General features: G+C 43.7%; 2 protein-coding genes across 2 annotated transcripts; both read right to left on the reverse strand.

Moving 5' to 3' along the window:
* Nucleotides 1-1,843: 1,843 nt before the first annotated feature.
* LOC118384927 (putative monooxygenase p33MONOX) lies at nt 1,844-12,962 on the reverse strand. The gene is made up of 8 exons (XM_035771639.2): nt 12,794-12,962; nt 10,010-10,114; nt 9,663-9,847; nt 7,167-7,287; nt 6,822-6,949; nt 6,470-6,594; nt 4,703-4,869; nt 1,844-4,383 (listed from the first exon to the last, which is right to left on the reverse strand). Exons 2-8 carry the CDS (start codon nt 10,032-10,034, stop codon nt 4,169-4,171), a joined length of 966 nt encoding a protein of 321 aa, XP_035627532.1. The 5' UTR covers nt 10,035-10,114; nt 12,794-12,962; the 3' UTR covers nt 1,844-4,168.
* A 1,092-nt stretch (nt 12,963-14,054) lies between these two features.
* Nucleotides 14,055-17,908, reverse strand: si:dkeyp-72g9.4 (uncharacterized). Its single transcript, XM_035771640.2, has 2 exons — nt 17,670-17,908; nt 14,055-16,217 (listed from the first exon to the last, which is right to left on the reverse strand). Exon 2 carries the CDS (start codon nt 16,213-16,215, stop codon nt 15,322-15,324), a length of 894 nt encoding a protein of 297 aa, XP_035627533.1. The 5' UTR covers nt 16,216-16,217; nt 17,670-17,908; the 3' UTR covers nt 14,055-15,321.
* Between the last annotated feature and the right edge of the window lie 1,734 nt (nt 17,909-19,642).

The following is a 19,642-nucleotide window of genomic DNA, read 5'->3' on the forward strand; positions in this document are numbered from 1 at the left end:
CAGCTGTTTGAAGCTGGTTTACAAAACCAAAAGTAATAGACACAAAAGTTTAATAACTGGAAGCATAGAAATAGTACACATAGAACATATCTACCGTTTCTTAGACTTGCTTTCAAGTAGAATGATAGATCTATAACAAACAATTCTATGTGAATTTGGGCCGACGAACAAATTACGTATTGGCACTTTAACCTTTATTTTGACAGGGAGTCATGCTGAGACCAAGCTCTCTTTTACAGATGAGCCTTGTAATTACAAAAATATACACATCAAGTACAAATACACAATACAAAACACGATCATAGGAAACAAACTCATTTATCAGTAATAAGGTAATAATTGCCCTATAGGCACCAAAACATCAAATTGGACATATTTATGAACTATCTGGAGTGTAAACATGTTTGACCGTTAACATTCCTATTTTCCCTAAATACCTAACCCTTAACCTAACCCGAACCCCCAAAACCCCAAACCTTAAAATAGTATTTGAACAAATTCAGGACCTGAAAAAAGTCCTTACTTCAAAAAAGCAATTGCTTTTCCTACATTTTCACTACATCCGGTTGAAATGTGAGGACATTGGGGTCCTGATAAGGTAGGAAAACAAGTACACACACACATTGGTTTTACTATCCTTGTGGGGACTGAAAAATGTATTCCCATTCAAAATCCTATTTTCCATAACCCCTAACCTAACCTTAATCTTAGCCCCTAACACTAACCCTGAAACTAAATCTAACCCATAACGAAATTGTCCTTGTTTTATTATCCTTGTGAGGACTTCTGGTCCCCACAAGAATAGTAAAACCAAACCACACACACATGATACAGGATACTTTTTCTAATAGCCGGACCTGGACTGTCATAATTTCACCAACGAGTTTATTCTCATCAAGGTAAAGTACTTCTCAAGAGAATATATGTGATATTAGACAAATGACGGGATGATGGGAGTGTCAGATTTTAAGACATCAAAGCACAACAATAATGCAATATGTATATTTTGTTTCTTACTCATTTACTCAGACAAAATTATACATAGCTTTCAAAGATGGACCATTTGTTTTTAAAGGCTATATTCCCTATGGCAGACATTATTCTAATGGTTTTAAATGTTTCATGGTAATGCATAGTCGTCAGTGTGTTCAATAAAATTTGAATGTGGTCCAGGAGGATATAGCATTGTCATGGTCTGATTTTCCACAAAGCTCCCCACCCTAGTCCAGTGTAGACCAGGGGACAACCCCGTCATCCGTAGTCATGCAGAAGAGCACCTATGCCTCCTGTGGACACATCTGTGTGGGATGGTGCGGCCAGCGAGACGAAGGGATGCTGTGTCTGTGAGTAGATCCTGTACATGTGTTCACCTGGATGTGTCAATCTGTTGTTGAGTGTGTTGTGTGAGCGTGTTGTTGAGGATGTTGTCGAGTGTGTTGTTGAGTGTGTTGAGTGAATGTGTTGATGAGTGTGTTGGTGAGTGTGTTGTGTTGGTGAGTGTGTTGTGTGAGCGTTTTGGTGAATGTGTTGTTGAGTGTGTTGATGAGTGTGTTGTGTGAGTGTGTTGGTGAGTGTGTTGTGTTGGTGAGTGTGTTGTGTGAGCGTTTTGGTGAATGTGTTGTGCGAGTGTGTTGTTGTGTGAGTGTGTTGTTGTGTGAGTGTGTTGTGTGAGCGTTTTGGTGAATGTGTTGTGTGAGTGTGTTGTTGTGTGAGTGTGTTGTTGTGTGAGTGTGTTGTTGTGCGAGTGTGTTGTTGTGTGAGTGTGTTGTTGTGTGAGTGTGTTGTTGTGTGAGTGTGTTGTTGTGTGAGTGTGTTGTTGTGAGTGTGTTGTTGTGTGAGTGTGTTGTTGTGTGAGTGTGTTGTTGTGTGAGTGTGTTGTTGTGTGAGTGTGTTGTTGTGTGAGTGTGTTGTTGTGTGAGTGTGTTGTTGTGTGAGTGTGTTGTTGTGCGAGTGTGTTGTTGTGTGAGTGTGTTGTTGTGAGTGTGTTGTTGTGTGAGTGTGTTGTGTGAGTGTGTTGTTGTGTGAGTGTGTTGTGTGAGTGTGTTGTTGTGTGAGTGTGTTGTTGTGTGAGTGTGTTGTTGTGCGAGTGTGTTGTTGTGTGAGTGTGTTGTTGTTGTGTGAGTGTGTTGTGTGAGTGTGTTGTTGTGTGTATTTATATTGTAGTTAAAGTAATTTCATCACTGACAATAAATATATGAATCATGACTGTAAGTCAGTTTGGATCAAAGCTGCTAAAGAACATATATTTTTATTAGGAAAAAGGGAAACCCTTCCCATGAACGTTCCATTACATTACATTTAAGTCATTTAGCAGACGCTCTTATCCAGAGCGACTTACAGTTCCCATGGTGATTTCATGGTGAGCTGACGTCCCCACCAAAACTGACAATTCCAACTATTGCTTAACATAGTTTGGGTGATCTAGAAGAGATTCTTGAAGATAAAGGTAAGAACCACTGCGTCATAAAAGCCTTTGAATCCAAGTGACAGCCAATAGAAAAATGTTACTTGTTGCATCAAGATTGCGGGTGAGAGTTCCTTTGTGTAGATTTGACTATGATCGCCTTCTCCCCCAGATATATTGGTGAGGCCCACAGAGTTTTTGCTCCATAACAAATAGCAAGTCAGAGAGCAGAATGCTCAGTCACTGGCTGGGCAGCAGGCCGAGGCGAGGGTGGGCCGCTGTCTCCAGATCAACACCAGACATCCCATAGGGCTCACCGCGTAGGTGTAGGAAATGACATGCTATGCAGTCACTCTGGGAGAGATTTGGTGGGGGCAGGGGAATGATTACTGGAAGGCATGGGTTGTGCCTGTGGCAATAAGAAGGGTGGCTCTGAATGAAGCCATGTGGGGGGGCTGAGGAAACCCATTATGTTAAAGCAGAGAGGGAATCTCAGCTGACTGGCTGTTTGTGCCTATTTGTTTTACATGAACAACAGAGCTATTGATATTCACCGGCTTCATTAACAATTAGTAAACGCGAGGGAATCTCACAGGGCAGTATATCAGTCAGGGGCACAGATATAGGCTGACATAGCAATACTGTACAGGGTTCAATTAAATCCAAGCACTGCAGCCTGTGAGTTGTCCAGCCACAGTGCAGACGGTGTCACAGTGGGATTCCACCTACTGGCGATAGTTAGTATCTGCTGAAGACATGACCATCACTTCACATCCCAGTGCAACAGCTGCAGGTTTCTATTCCTGTCAATCAGTAACTAATCTTGCCCTAGAAACAGTTATGAAATTCACCAAAAGATCAATTTCTAAATCCATCCTTCCCCGGCAGGTTCTTTGACCTCTGCAGTGCCAACTATCTTTACACTGTTTCTGAAAGGTTGATGGTTCAGTCAAATTCTGGAAGATGGAACCATACTTTCTTTTTTTTTTTTACTGTTGTTAGCATTGTTATTTAATCAGATATTTACAACAAAGACCACAGGTGAGGTATATATATGGATCTTTTTCTATATATAAAAAAAGTGAAAATACCTGAACAGGTGTCAGTCAAATAGTAACAGTTCTCTGATTAATATGCAACGTTATTAACATTCTGTTGCAGGGTTTTACTGACAGTGTTTGAACTTCAAAACGGTCGACTTGACAGCAGGAAACACAGAAACAAACAAAAAAAACACTTCCTTGAGGGTGAACAATAATCACCATAATGTTCTTGAAGACATGACACATGTGAACCATTACATCTTACAGAAATCTGCAGACAATGAAAAGCTTGTGATAGTGTACTTCTGAATGAGACTCACAAAGCCAAATGAATGACCAAACCATGAACACAGTGTGACTTTTACGGTCTTTGTCAAAACAGTGAGAGTTACACTTTGCAACACCATGCATCAGAACATCTTCAAAGTCAGACCATACATACAAAGTAAATATACACGGTTCTATTACAAGGCAAAAGGCTGAGGCAAAACAAGGGTGTTAAATAATAGAAGTAGGGAGAGAATAGTCTAGACCAGAGGGCTCTCCAACCCTGTTCCTGGAGCACCACCGTCCTGATTCCAATAATTAGCTGGTTGTTAAGCTGAATCAGGTTGGAGTGAAAACCTACAGGACGGTAGCTCTCCAGGAGCAGAGTTGGAGAGCCTTGGACTAGATGGTAGACCAGCTACAAAATAAAGGAGTAGTGACAACATGGAACGTCTCAGAAACCTGAGGGCGTGAGGATATTTATGTCTCGAGGTTTGAGCTTGTGTGGCTGTGCTGACAGTCTACTGCTCTCCGTGATGGGGATCTCCATCTTGGGAGGGGCCTGTTGGTTAACAGCAGGGTCAAGAGCCAGCCGAGTGGCCTGAGCCTTCATCACCTCCATGGGGGTGGGCTTCTGGGCCCCGCGGTACGACTGGAGAGCAAAACCCCCTGGAGAGAATACACAGGACTGATCTTACACAGGAGAACAATGACAACATGACAAACTCAACCTAGACTATATACATCTCATAAAAAAATTAATTTGTTAAATGCACAAATTCATCATAAATAAGGATGTCTGATACACAATGAAAATCAAGTGTACCGATTTAGTACACGACCATGTAAAAACAATCTTATTAATGTGTAATTCACATCAAAGAACATTGAGCCAATCTACCCACAGGATTACAGTTCAGAGAAAGCAAAATGAAAACATGTAAAATATCATCCTCCCCAAATCCCAAATTAATGGAGTGGTCAGTACCTGGGTCGGTAGTGGATTTCTGAACAACCGGACGTGGTCCAAAGACACCCCAGCGTTCGACTGCTCCTCCCCCCTCACCGACACCCATGTCCACACTGGTGTTAGAGCTGGTACTGAGGTCTGAGCTACTGACAGATGCTGTCGAGCTCTGGCTGGACAACCAGCCCCTGCCAGGAACACAGAGAAATACCAGATGGTCAACCACTTTACAGTGGCCGCTGAATAGGCTTAATACTCATTTAGATAAGGTGGGTAAGGGCACATGTAAAGTCAGCAAAAAAAAAAGAAACATCCTCTCACTTTAAACCGTGTTTATTTTCAGCAAACTTAACATGTGTAAATGTGTATGAACATAAGATTCAACAGACAAACTGAACAAGGAGGGGGGTCAAAATCAAAAGTAACACTCAGTATCTGGTGTGGCCAGCAGCCGCATTAAGTACTGTAGTGCATCTCCTCCTCATGGACTGCACCAGATTTGCCAGTTCTTGCTGTGAGTTGTTACCCCACTCTTCCACCAAGGCAACTGCAAGTTCCTGGACATTTCTGGGGGAATGGCCTTAGCCCTCACCCTCCAATCCAACAGGTCCCAGACGTGCTCAATGGGATTGAGATCCGGGCTCGTCGATGGCAGAACACTGACATTCCTGTCTTGCAGGAAATCACGTACAGAACAAGCAGTATGGCTGGTGGCATTGTCATGCTGGATGGTCATGTCAGGATGATCCTGCAGGAAGGGTACCACATGAGGGAGGAGGATGTCTTCCCTGTAACACACAGCGTTGAGATTGCCTGCAATGACAACAAGCTCAGTCCGATGATGCTGTGACACACCGCCCCAGACCATGACGGACCCTTCACCTCCAAAACGATCCCACTCCAGAGTACAGGCCTAAGTGTAACACTCATTCCTTCAACGATAAATGTGACTCCGACCATCACCCCTGTTGAGACAAAACCGCAACTGTCAGTGAAGAACACTTTTTGACAGTTCTGTCTGGTCCAGCGACGGTGGGTTTGTGCCCATAGGCGACGTTGTTGCAGGTGATGTCTGGTGAGGACCTGCCTTACAACAGGCCTACAAGCCCCCAGTCCAGCCTCTCTCAGCCTATTGCGGACAGTCTGAGCACTGATGGAGGGATTGTGCGTTCCTGGTGTAACTCAGGTAGTTGTTGTTGCCATCCTATACCTGTCCTGCAGGTGTGATGTTCGGATGTACCGATCCTGTGCAGGTGTTGTTACACGTGGTCTGCCACTGCGAGGATGATCAGCTGTCCGTCCTGTCTCCCTGTAGCGCTGTCTTAGGCATCTCACAGTACGGACATTGCAATTTATTGCCCTGGCCACATCTGCAGTCCTCATGCCTCCTTGCAGCATGCCTAAGGCACGTTCACGCACATGAGCAGGGACTCTGGGCATCTTTCTTTTTGTGTTTTTCAGAGTCAGTGGAAAGGCCTCTTTAGTGTCCTATGTTTTCATAACTGTGACCTTAATTGCCTACCGTCTGTATGCTGTTAGTGTCTTAATGACCGTTCCACAGGTGCATGTTCATTAATTGTTTATGGTTCATTGAACAAGCATGAGAAACAGTGTTTAAACCCTTTACAATGAAGATCTGTGAAGTTACTTGGATTTTTACAAATTATCTTTGAAAGACAGGGTCCTGAAAAAGTGAAGTTCCGTTTTTTGCTGAGTTTATTTGGCGTCCTGGGTCAAAGTACAGCATATTTCCATTAATAAATGGTATGAGGACATGGTTGCACTTACCTGCGGTTCTGTTTAGGTGAGCTCTGAGGAGTGCTATTAGGGGTGGACTGAGCAGATGATGTTTGCTTGTCCTCATGTCCTCCCTTATGTCCCGCTCCCATATCCACAGTTTGAATGTTCATTTTCTGCAGGAAATACATCAAGGAAAAAATAACATGGTGTAATGAACATTATTAACAGTAAAACCTTATGAATCACTCCTCCTCCTGATTTCCCTTTGTTGATGCTTTATCAAACCTATCATGGAGGAAAATACATTTAATAAAAATATGGATGTATATTTCTGCTAATAATTATCTGACTCCCAGGAAAATAAAGTTGTGCCCCGTTAAGCAATAAAATAAAGACCCACTTGGAATGACTCAGGCATGCGGTGGTGGTGGCGGGTCTCCTCAGCAGTGAGGCCCTTATGGGGGGTGTACCCAGTGTCTCTCAGCCCAGCCTGCTGCTCAAACCTGTACATGCTGTCCTGGGTTTGCTCTGGGGAAGAAAAAAACAGACAACATACTGTATTAAAGGAGGATGTGTTTCTCCGCTGAGGAGACAGACAGCCTAACGTTATCCAATACGAGCTTGATTACTATCCAAATAAAAGCTCATCAGTGTTCCATTAACGAGCAGCAGGTCAATAGGTCATGCTGAAGTTAATACACTACCAATACAGTAACGCTCGTTCACGATCATGGTAAAGTCTTACTGGTCATGAGAGAGTTGATGATGACGGAGGATGCTTTGGCCTTCACCACGACAGGCATATTTGGCCTGTGGCCAGGGTCAAAAGGCGCAGCATGGGTTAGGGTACTTCCAGATTCATCCTCCTTTAAAAATGAGAAAAAAGAAAAGGGGAAAAAAAACACACCAACGGATCAGAGGCAGTTAGAGGAGCATTTGCATGAATAGGTCACCTGGGGTCATAGACACAGAGTAAAAAAAAAACATGAACACCTTCCTAATATTGAACGGCACCCCCCCACCACCACAGCTTAAATTTGTCAGGCGTGGACTCTACAAGGTGTCGAAAGCGTTCCACAGGGATGCTGGCCCATGTTGACTCCAATGCCACAGTTGTGTCAAGTTGGCTCCATGTCCTTTTGGTGGTGGACCATTCTTGATACACACAGGAAACTGTCAAGCGTGAAAAACCCAGCTGCGTTGCTGTTCTTGACACAAACCGGTGCACCTGGCACCTATGACCATACCCCGTTCAAAGGCATTTACTTTTTTTGTCTTGCCCATTCACATTGTTACATTACAACCTTATTCTAAAATGGACAAAATATTTTTCCCCTCATCTACACACAATACCCCATAATGACAAGGTTTAGACATTTTTGAAATGTATTAAAAATAAAACAGAAATACCTTATTTACATAAGTATTCAGACCCTTTGCTATTAGACTCGAAATTGAGCTCAGGTGCATCCTGTTTCCATTGATCATCCTTGTGATGTTTCTACAACTTGATTTGAGTCCATCTGTGGTAAATTCAATTGATTGGACATGATTTTGGAAAGGAACACACCTGTCTATATGAGGTCCTACAGTTGACAGTGCATGTCAAAGCAAAACCAAGCCAAGAGGTCGAAGGAATTGTCCATAGAGCTCCGAGGCAGGATTGTGTCGAGGCACAGGTCTGGGGAAGCGTACCAAAGAACACAGTGGCCTCCATCATTCTTAAATGGAAGAAGTTTGGAACACCAAGACTCTTCCTATAGCTGGTCACCCGGCCAAACTGAGCAATCGGGGGAGAAGGGCCTTGATCAGGGAGTTGACCAAGAACCCGACGGTCATTCTGACAGAACTCCAGAGTTCCTCTGTGGAGATGGGAGAACCTTCCAGAAGGACAACCATCTCTGCAGCACTCCACCAATCAGGCCTTTAAGGTAGAGTGGCCAGACAGAAGCCACTCCTCAGTAAAAAGGCACATGACAGCCTGCTTGGAGTTTGCCAAAAGGACTCTCAGACCATGAGAAACAAGATTCTCTGGTCTGATGAAACCAAGATTGAACTCCTTGGCCCTGAATGACAAGCGTCACATCTGGAGAAAACCTGGCACCATCCCTACGGTGAAGCATGGTGGTGGCAGCATCCTGCTGTGGGGTTGTTCTTCAGCAGGGACTGGGAGACTAGTCAGGATCGAGGGGAATCGTAGAAAAGTACAGAGATCCTGGGATGAAAATCTGGGATGAAATCTGGGATGAAATCTCCAGAGCTCTCAGAACCTCAGACTGGGGTGAAGGTTCAACTTCCAACAGGACAACAACCCTAAGCACACAGCCAAGACAATGCATGAGTGGCTTCGGGACAAGTCTCTGAATGTCCTTGAGTGGCTCAGCCAGAGCCCAGACTTGAACACGATCGAACATCCCTGGAAAGACCTGAAAACAGCTATGCAGCGACACTCCCCATCCAACCTAAAGGAGCTTGAGAGGATCTGCAGAGAAACTCCCCAAATACAGGTGTGCCAAGATTTTAGCGTAATACCCAAGAAGACTCGAGGCTGTAATCGCTGCCAAATGTGCTTCAACAAAGTACTGAGTAAAGGATCTGAATACTTATGTAAATGTTATCAGTTTTTTTTATTTTATACATTTGCAAACATATCTAAAAACCTGTTTTTGCTTTATCATTATTGGGAATTGGGGGGGGGGGGACTATTGAATTAATTTCAGAATAAGGCTGTAACAAAACAAAATGTGGAAAAAGTCAAGGGGTCTGAATACTTGCCGAATGCACTGTATATACAGTACATATTAACTATAGTAATGTAGCAATACAACAGGATCTGTACATTGCCTCGTAGAATGGCATCACATACACACATCAGCGTGTCAGAGTACGAGGGCTGATGTAGTATCAGTTTTGCCTTTTAGATCTAATGAATACGTTTACATAGACAGGGGACCTGATTCTAGATCAACACTCCTACCCCGAGACGCTTTATGAATACTGACGGCACAGGAGGTTGGTGGCACCTTAATTGGGGAGGACGGGCTCACGGTAATGGCTGGAGCGGAGTCAGTGGAACGGTAGCAAATACAGCAAACTAATGGTTTCCATGTGTTTGATGCCATTCCATTCGCTTTGTTCCACCCATTATGAGTCATCAACCCGCTCAGCAGCCTCCACTGATGGACAGACACAGCACCATCCGAACTGTGAGGCTGGAGAGGAGTGGAAGTGTGGCATCTACCTCAGCCTGATGACGGAACCTCCTGGGTGGGACGACGGGCCTCTTCGTCCACAGGTTGTTGATATCAGAGGGAGGCGGCGACATGGGCGCCTCCATGTTGTCATCATAGCTCATGGCACGGCGGGTCATGCCAACAGGTAGGGACAGGCCTCCCAGTTGCCCCTCTGAGGTCCCAGACTCCAGGGCTGAGGGGGGAATGTTGAAGGATTAAAACTCTATAAAAATCACTCAAAATACATGAAATGATGAGCTACATGTGTTGGAAGCACATGTTTACATATGACATCACCATTTAAAAACAAGCACACAACACTGTAATGCCCACTCTCACTGCCCCCCAGCCCTACCTGGTATATCGCCTGATCTGGACATCGTTTCAGAAGGCCGACTCTTTTGGCTGACAATGAGGTAGTGTTCAGATGAATCCAACCTGACAAAAGATTGGACTGGACCTTCAGGGGAGGCAGAGAATATCACATTTCAACAACCCAGATTTTTTTTTTTTAAATCAACATTTTATTTGTAATTAAAAGTACAGTGTACATGCTCATTGCAAAGAAACAATATCAGATAATCATGGGAAAACTTCCAGGTGCATGCTTGAGTCAGTGGCCAATGACAGCAAGCAACCTTAGTCAAAACAAGGGTAACAGCTTGTTTATTGACAGGCTTAGTCAAAACAAGGGTAACAGCTCGTTTATTGACAGCCTTAGTCAAAACAAGGGTAACAGCTTGTTTATTGACAGGCTTAGTCAAAACAAGGGTAACAGCTTGTTTATTGACAGCCTTAGTCAAAACAAGGGTAACAGCTCGTTTATTGACAGCCTTAGTCAAAACAAGGGTAACAGCTCATTTATTGACAGCCTTAGTCAAAACAAGGTCAAAACAAGGGTAACAGCTCATTTATTGACAGCCTTAGTCAGCTCGTTTATTGAAAGTCAAAACAAGGGTAACAGCTCGTTTATTGACAGCCTTAGTCAAAACAAGGGTAACAGCTCGTTTATTGACAGCCTTAGTCAAAACAAGGGTAACAGCTTGTTTATTGACAGCCTTAGTCAAAACAAGGGTAACAGCTCGTTTATTGACAGCCTTAGTCAAAACAAGGGTAACAGCTTGTTTATTGACAGCCTTAGTCAAAACAAGGGTAACAGCTTGTTTATTGACAGCCTTAGTCAAAACAAGGGTAACAGCTCGTTTATTGACAGCCTTAGTCAAAACAAGGGTAACAGCTTGTTTATTGACAGCCTTAGTCAAAACAAGGGTAACAGCTCGTTTATTGACAGCCTTAGTCAAAACAAGGGTAACAGCTCGTTTATTGACAGCCTTAGTCAAAACAAGGGTAACAGCTCGTTTATTGACAGCCTTAGTCAAAACAAGGGTAACAGCTCATTTATTGACAGCCTTAGTCAAAACAAGGGTAACAGCTCATTTATTGACAGCCTTAGTCAAAACAAGGGTAACAGCTCGTTTATTGACAGCCTTAGTCAAAACAAGGGTAACAGCTCGTTTATTGACAGCCTTAGTCAAAACAAGGGTAACAGCTCGTTTATTGACAGCCTTAGTCAAAACAAGGGTAACAGCTTGTTTATTGACAGCCTTAGTCAAAACAAGGGTAACAGCTCGTTTATTGACAGCCTTAGTCAAAACAAGGGTAACAGCTCGTTTATTGACAGCATTGAGCCACTGGGGAGAGTCAATGTTTCGCTACTTGGCAGCTGATATGGTGTTGTGTTCTGTTTTAGTGTTCTATTCTCGCATGCTATTTGAGAAAGCAGTCTGGACAAATGTGCCAGGGAGGACGAAGTCTTCACTACAGAACACGACCTGAAATGTAGGCTAGTTCAATGCTATAGAGCTGAGATGGGCAACTGGTGATCCGACCTCCTCTAGGCCCACTGATCAACCCCCCTAATTGCAACATGTGTAGAATTGCAGGTAAAATGTTCCATTTTTCTCTCTGCCCAATGGCAGAATGAATAGAATTGCATGAAACTTATGAAATTGCAAAATCTTCTCACTACCAGATGGCAAAATGTGTAGAATTGCAGCAAACTTGCTTTAAATCTGCAATCTTTTCTCTACAACCCATGGCAAAAAAATGTGTAGAATTGCAGGTCTGTTAAAATGTTTTGCTCGCAAGGTGGGGGGGGGGCAACTAAATTTTGCTTAGGGCCCCGGGCCCTAATACGGTTGTGTGTGTGTTTGTATGGGTGTACGTACTGATTTTTTGGGGCCCCCCCACCATCCCTGATATATAGGCCCATGCTAACCATGTGTGTAGTGCTGAATGTAATTAATGACCGCTACAATAGGCTGGGTTTATCAGGCTCACTCTCAGACATTAAGGCCTGCTGATAAAGCATTGTGGGACAGGAGGAGGAGTACAGACCTTGAAAGCTGGAAAGGAACTAAATACAGCAACAAGAAGAGGACATGTTAGACAGGTGGTCTGTGGCTGAGGCCATGTTCAGAACAACAGCTCGAAACTAGAGCAGATCATAGCCTACATCGTCAGAACAGCACAGTATACGGCTATATAGTTATGTGTGACTGGTAGTCTAGCAGTTAAGAGAGTTGGGACAGTAACTGAAAAGCTGCTTGCTCGAATCCCCGAGCAGGCAAGGTTCTGCCGTTCTGCCCTTGAGCAAGGCATTTAATCCCCACAACAATTTCTCCCTGGGCGTCGATCAATACAGCCTCTCTGGTTGGGTTAAATGCGGAAGACAAATTTCGGATGAAAGCATTCAGTTGTGCAAATGACTACGTTTCCCCTTGTAAACACTAGTTAATATCCGTGAATATGGCACACAATTACATTAATCGGATCATCTAATAATTTCTTAACGATTTTACGTTACGTGTCAGACGGTGTAACGTTACGACAGTGATACTGGAATGGAATCGAATAGCGGATCTGAGCGATCAAAACTGTTTGTTGGTCAAATAAAATATAATACAACAATAAACTTTCAATTGCATTATACGAAGCAGATGACCAGCCATAGCAAGCTAGAGAGTAATTGAGAATTGTCAGCTTGCTAGCGAGCGATCATGATGCTTGGGTAACCGCAACAATGGTGACGATAGAATGAAAAACACGATCTAATACGTACAATTTAGTTTAAACTTACCAGATAAAAAGGCCCTACACCGCTTACAACAGACACGTTCAAGTTGAAGACAGTCGTAACCTTACAATGTCAATGGGAAAGGTTACAGAACACCAAAGGCACATCTCGGCCATGACATCCAGTTTCCTATGTGAAGAATAAAGGAAATTCCGCACAGTGATGGTACGTGTTTTGTGTAGTCTCGCGAGAATATAACAACGCAAGTGGACGGTAAAATCGAAGTCTGTTGTATTCGACGCATGTGACAAATGCAATACCATTTTATTTCATTTGATTTGATTGTTATGTCCTGACTCCTGTCACTGGGGGCACTGTGTGACTTGTTTGCACAAATCTACCATTGGACGGATACCGTTGATATTCAGATAGCAATGTCCATAACAGGGCTTGCACATAGAGGTCTTGAAACTACGTTGTAATCTAATTCCCTTTCTTTTTTATATACAAATAACATCCCTGGTTAATTCTAGGAATTTCTAATCTGTTATTTACCATTCTATAAATCTCACTGAAGATACTGGACTGAACTGCCACCCATATTGTTAATCTTGCAGTATAATGCTAGAAGCACTATAAGCATTCAAAGAAAATAACACCCTCCCTACAATCAAACATGGGGGAGGTTCGATAATGATGTGGGGTTGCTTTGCTGCCTCTGGTACTGGGGGCCTTAAATGTGTGCAAGACATTATGAAATCAGCAGATTATCAAGATGTTTTGGAGACCAACAAATGGGTCTGTGTTGAAGTTCGTGTGTGTCTGCCAGCAGGACAACAACCCAGACACACATCTGAAAGCACCCAGGAATGGTTCGAGAATAAACACTGGAGTGGCCAGCGATGAGTCCAGATCTGAATCATAAACCTGTGGCAAGATCTGAAAACAGCAGTTAGTGGATGACCCCACTCAACACTGAAGAACTGTAACAGTTTGCAGCTGAAGACTGGGCCAAATTGGCAGTAGAAAGGTGCAGCAAGTTCATCTTCGCCAAAGACTGTTTAATCAGGTATTAGCTCCTTGGTGCCAATCACTTTGTCCTTGCCATTTGTTTTCATGTTCTTAATTAACATTGTAAACTTTAGGCCCCCCCCCGCCCCCCAAAAAATCATTTTTTTGCAATGTCTACAATCCAATAACAACGTGTGGAGACCAACAGTTTTTTTTTCAACTTCAACTTATTTTAAGGAAAGATTGAGAATTATTTAAGAGAAGTGAAGTGCAAAGGTCTATGTTTTGGAGCATATTGACAGACAATCACAGGCAGGGTGAAACACATAATTTATTTGATTACTGGTCAACAATGGAAAGAGGTACAAAAGCCGTACTATAAATGATCAAATATTTTTTTTAACCAGACAAGTCAGTTAAGAACAAATTCTTATTTACAATGACGGCCTACCACCCCCGGCCAAACCCTCCCCAACCCGAACAATGCTGGGCCAATTGTGCTCCTCCCTATGGGACTCCCGATCACGGGCCAGTTGTGACATAGCCTGGAAACAAACCCGGGTCTGTAGTGACACCACTAGCACTGCAATACAGTGCCTTAGACAGCTGCGCCACTCAGGAGCATGATTGAACTCTCAACCATTTACAAGTCAACGATAATATTGTTGTCTTTCAATTGATACAGTATATTTTGACAGACACTGTACAACATGGAGGACCATTTGAACACACAATCAAAAAGTCAAATACAACAATCTCACATGCTGTTTCACTCAGTGGGAATTACATGATATGATTAAAAATATCTGTACTATTTCATCATGGCTTTAGTAAGTGGAAGATTGAAATAGACTGCTCAGTTTTGCACACACCTACATTGTCATTGCATAACTCATATATCATACAGGGGAGAGGAAATCACAAGAAACATTTTCAGAACCACTGGGAATAATCTGAGTTGAAATACTCTGCTATAGGGAGCCTGAACTAGCTATGGGATCACATTTTCTTCAGTTCTGATTCTAACACTTCTTTCTCTTGTTATGAAACTCTCAAATTAGAATGGTTTTCCTGTTTTAGCTGCCAACTGGGTTTGACCAGAGTTATCATTAGCAAAGAACGGAGTGCGATAGTTATGGAATCACTCACTCGCTACACCGGAAAGATTAGGATCCGTCATGTTTTTTAATGATAGGTCTTTGTACATAATCATGGAAAATTCAGTATCTTTTCCACATATCTTTATTCACCAAAATACTAGTCTTCCAAAATCCTGTCTCGTTCAACTACTGTAAGAAGCCTGGATTCCAGAGGCTACCCTAACGTTGATGTCTTCTATAGGCATGATCAACTTTCCACCGACTGTGATATTTTGTGAGGCATACGCTAGTTTACAATATGTCTTAAATTACAAACTGTAAAACAAAAAGGTCAGGCCTGAAAAGTCATTGAGGAGAAGATGTTGCAATATGGGCCTGCATTGTCCAAACATACCAATCAAGTGGGACGTATAGTACATCAAGGATCCATTATGTACAATACTCAGCAGGGCTTAACAGGGTTGTACCTGATCTATGTGTCTACATCTCTGCTATGGCAGGAAGCATGCACACCCTGACTCTGGCTTCTCTCCAGGCCGAGCGACAGTCAGCGATCCAGTGTGATACCATTGTGTGTTTGTCCATGTAGTGAGTGCACTTCCCCCTCCCACCAGCAGGGGCCCTGTCTGAGTCGTTCTGGAACCTCCAGGAGAGTGGGCTGGAGGCATCAGGTTTCTGCTGGTCTGATGAGGATGTCTGTGGTGGAGCAGGGTCAGGGTTTTGCTTCTCTTGGTTAGAGGGGTCCATCAGGCAGAGCTCAGGGCAGCTGCCTTTGTGCTGTGTCAGAGGCGCGGAACACATGCGTGGGAAACTGTCGGCGCATGGCTGGGGTTGTGGTCGAAGCTGGGTCACACTCTCTCTCCCCTCACCCTTACAGCCCTGTGAGTCAGGGGCGCGACAGGCAGCTAAGAGGAGTGCCTCCCCATGACCGTAGATGAACTCTAGGGGGTCAGAGACACTGGGGAGAACCCTACTGGAGGTCTGACCTGAGCTGACATTCACCACTCTCTCTGGGCCACTACACTCACTTTGACTCTCCTCCTGCTCTAACTGTGTGTGGTGGCTGACGTTGGAAATCAGAGGCTGACAGAGTGGCACAGGGTCCCTCAGTCTGTGCAGCCTCAGGCAGGGCCTCAGAGAGGCCATCGAGCCTACAGTGAGGATGTCACAGTCAGGTTGGGCCAGGGGGAAGGTTGGGCAGGCGAGCTGACAGATGGACAGGAAGTAGTCCTGGGTAGACAGAGAGGAGTGGACCTGGCCATGGGGAGGGAGGTGGAGGCTGTTGGCCTGGTTCATGTCCTGGACCAGCTCCTCATATCCCTCCCTGATGGTGGGTAGGCCCCTCTTAGCCAGGAGTCTGGAGCGGGGACGCATGCCTGGGAACAGGAGGGAGAGAGAGGCTGGTCAGATCAGTTTCTGGGAAGAGCCTCGGAATGATTGAGATATTTTGTTTTTGTAAAGCTTGGATTTGGTCAAATGTAAGCAATGCCATGATAATTATGGCATGAATGATCAATTATCATCTAGTTAATTGAATAGAGGCAAAATTAAAATACAGGCAAAGTGTAACATGCGTTTTGAAAGTGCGTATGTGCAATCGTTTACAGGAAGATGTGCTGAGCCTGTCTCCATGGTAACCTCTCCCTCACCACATCTCAGGGTGTGCTCGTATTACAATGCAATAGGAGAGCAAAGTGGGCACACACATACAAACGCACACATAGATCCACCCACCTAACAACAAAAATATATTCCCACACACAAATAAATACGTAAGAACAAAAATTCAAAAATGAACTTTGGGTGGGCTTACACTACCACCTTTCCTTTTCTTGAGGGCAACATGACACAGCTCTCCATTTTAGGACCCATTATGCCACTCTCTCCCTATCCTCCTCATGTTGTCTCAGGAACAACTCATTATGTCTCAGGAACAACTCATTATGTCTCAGGAACAACTCATTATGTCTCAGGAACAACTCATTATGTCTCAGAAACAACTCATTATGTCTCAGGAACAACTCATTATGTCTCAGGAACAACTCATGTTGTCTCAGGAACAACTCATGTTGTCTCAGGAACAACTCATTATGTCTCAGGAACAACTCATTATGTCTCAGGAACAACTCATTATGTCTCAGGAACAACTCATTATGTCTCAGGAACAACTCATTATGTCTCAGGAACAACTCATGTTGTCTCAGGAACAACTCATGTTGTCTCAGGAACAACTCATGTTGTCTCAGGAACAACTCATTATGTCTCAGGAACAACTCATTATGTCTCAGGAACAACTCATTATGTCTCAGGAACAACTCATTATGTCTCAGGAACAACTCATTATGTCTCAGGAACAACTCATTATGTCTCAGAAACAACTCATTATGTCTCAGGAACAACTCATTATGTCTCAGGAACAACTCATTATGTCTCAGGAACAACTCATTATGTCTCAGATACAGTGGTCAAGAAGACAGACTGGAAAATGAACAGCCAGCCAGTGTTACTAAACTACATTAGGCAGGGGACTGAGTGCATAACAAACCAAATCCCTATTACATAACCTCATCTCCAATGACGTACAATCTGCTTTACAGATCCCACATACTTGAATTAATTACATTTTAAACGTGTATATATATAACAAAAATCCATAGAGCATCAGTGTGTCTATTTTAACAGACGATGCCAGTGTAGTTATTGCTTGGCCATGCATGCTCTGATATAACCATTTAATTTCCTCAGTGCACGTACCATCGATTTGTATAGCTATCAGTCCAGGGGGCTGGCTTTGCCTGTTCTATGTAGAATATAGCAGAGCTTCTTACCTGTGTCTTATCTGTCTTTCAGGTGGTGTCGTTTGCTCGTCTCCGTTGCCTGCTCTCACCCCTCTCTCCGCCTCTAGCCAAGCTGCCTCCAATGGTGATCTCCAACCAAGCTGCCTCTAGCCAAGCTGCCTCCAACCAACTGGTGATCTCCAACCAAGCTGCCTCTAGACAAGCTGCCTCCAACCAACTGGTGATCTCCAATCTCTCCCCAGCTACAGCTACATCACGAAAATAATGACTTGTCCCCACCCCCTTTTCTCTCTCGCTTCCCTGCTCTCCCTCTCCTCCCTTGGCCGACTAAAAATAGCACCTCCATCCCATTCTGTGGCTGAGCATAATCATGTGCAAAATTGATTTCATGAATGTACAGTGTAGGAGAAACAAGGAGTGGGGGAGAGGAATAGAGAGAACAAGAGGAGGTTAGACAAGGGAGGAAGAGGAGGAAAGAGGCTGCATTTAGAGAGGAGGAGAGACATCACGAGGAGGAGAGATATCGTGAGGAGGAGAGATATTGTGAGGAGGAGAGGAGGAGAGATATCATGAGGAGGAGAGGAGAGATATTGTGAGGAGGAGAGGTTAATGGGCCCTGGCATTCAACACAGGGCAGAGATGCAATATGGCTCAGCCCTATTCTACTGTTCTCCTACAACATTACAGTCATAGGAACAACATTACAGTCATTTAGCAGATGCTCTGATCCAGAGCAACTACCAACTGAGCCACAGTTGTGAAATGTTATTATTCCACATAACTGTTTACATGAAGTCAAATCAGAAGAACACCTCCCTTAGCACCCATAGTTGCCATAGTTTCCTTATGATAAAGATGTCATAACAGAAACATTATTGAACATCTACTGAGCATTTACTGAACATCTACTGAACATCTATTGAACATGTACCGAACCATCTACTGATGATCTACTGAACATCTACTAAAACATCTACTAAAGCATATACTAAAACATCTACTAAAACATCTACTGAACATCTACTAAAACATCTACTGAACATCTACTAAAACATCTACTGAACATCTACTAAAACATATACTAAAACATCTACTGAACATCTACTAAAACATCTACTGAACATCTACTGAACATCTACTAAAACATCTACTGAACATCTAATTGGGAATATCCAAGTAAAGGTTTACCAAACATCCCTCAAAGGGAATGAAACAGGCAAAATAAATATAGCAGTGAGACTCATCATAAACATGAATACAATAATTTTAGACTTGTAGACAGACAGCATAGGGTTCCACAAACAAACACAACAAAATTACATCAAAACTCTATACATAATTAGATACTATCCGCCGCCATTGTCGCAACCCCTATTATCAGCCTGTTCAACCTCTCTTTTATATCGTCTGAGATCCCCAAGAATTGGAAAGCTGCCGCAGTCATCCCTCTCTTCAAAGGGGGAGACACCCTGGACCCAAACTGTTACAGACCTATATCCATCCTGCCCTGCCTATCTAAGGTCTTCGAAAGCCTAGTCAACAAACAGATCACTGACCATCTCGAATCCCACCGTACCTTCTCCGCTGTGCAATCTGGTTTCCGAGCCGGTCACAGGTGCACCTCAGCCACGCTCAAGGTACTAAACGATATCATAACCGCCATCGATAAAAGACAGTACTGTGCAGCCGTCTTCATTGACCTGGCCAAGGCTTTCGACTCTGTCAATCACCATATTCTTATCGGCAGACTCAGTAGCCTCGGTTTTTCTAATGACTGCCTTGCCTGGTTCACCAACTACTTTGCAGACAGAGTTCAGTGTGTCAAATCGGAGGGCATGTTGTCCGGTCCTCTGGCAGTCTCTATGGGGGTGCCACAGGGTTCAATTCTCGGGCCGACTCTTTTCTCTGTATATATCAATGATGTTGTTCTTGCTGCGGGCGATTCCCTGATCCACCTCTACGCAGACGACACCATTCTGTATACTTCTGGCCCTTCCTTGGAC

The sequence above is a fragment of the Oncorhynchus keta genome, chromosome 6, assembly GCF_023373465.1.
Source record: "Oncorhynchus keta strain PuntledgeMale-10-30-2019 chromosome 6, Oket_V2, whole genome shotgun sequence".
NCBI classification, from domain to species: domain Eukaryota; kingdom Metazoa; phylum Chordata; class Actinopteri; order Salmoniformes; family Salmonidae; genus Oncorhynchus; species Oncorhynchus keta.

Bases quoted from the DNA above. Each gene is read 5' to 3' on its own strand.
- LOC118384927 (XM_035771639.2), bottom strand. From the start codon at position 10,034: ATGTCCAGATCAGGCGATATACCAG. The intron at 7,288-9,662 runs GTAGATGCCACA...TCATTTTTAAAG, and splicing joins GGTTCCGTCATCAGGCTGAG to GAGGATGAATCTGGAAGTAC. The intron at 4,870-6,469 runs GTAAGTGCAACC...TGTTCCTGGCAG, and splicing joins TCACCTAAACAGAACCGCAG to GGGCTGGTTGTCCAGCCAGA.
- si:dkeyp-72g9.4 (XM_035771640.2), bottom strand. From the start codon at position 16,215: ATGCGTCCCCGCTCCAGACTCCTGGCTAAGAGGGGCCTACCCACCATC.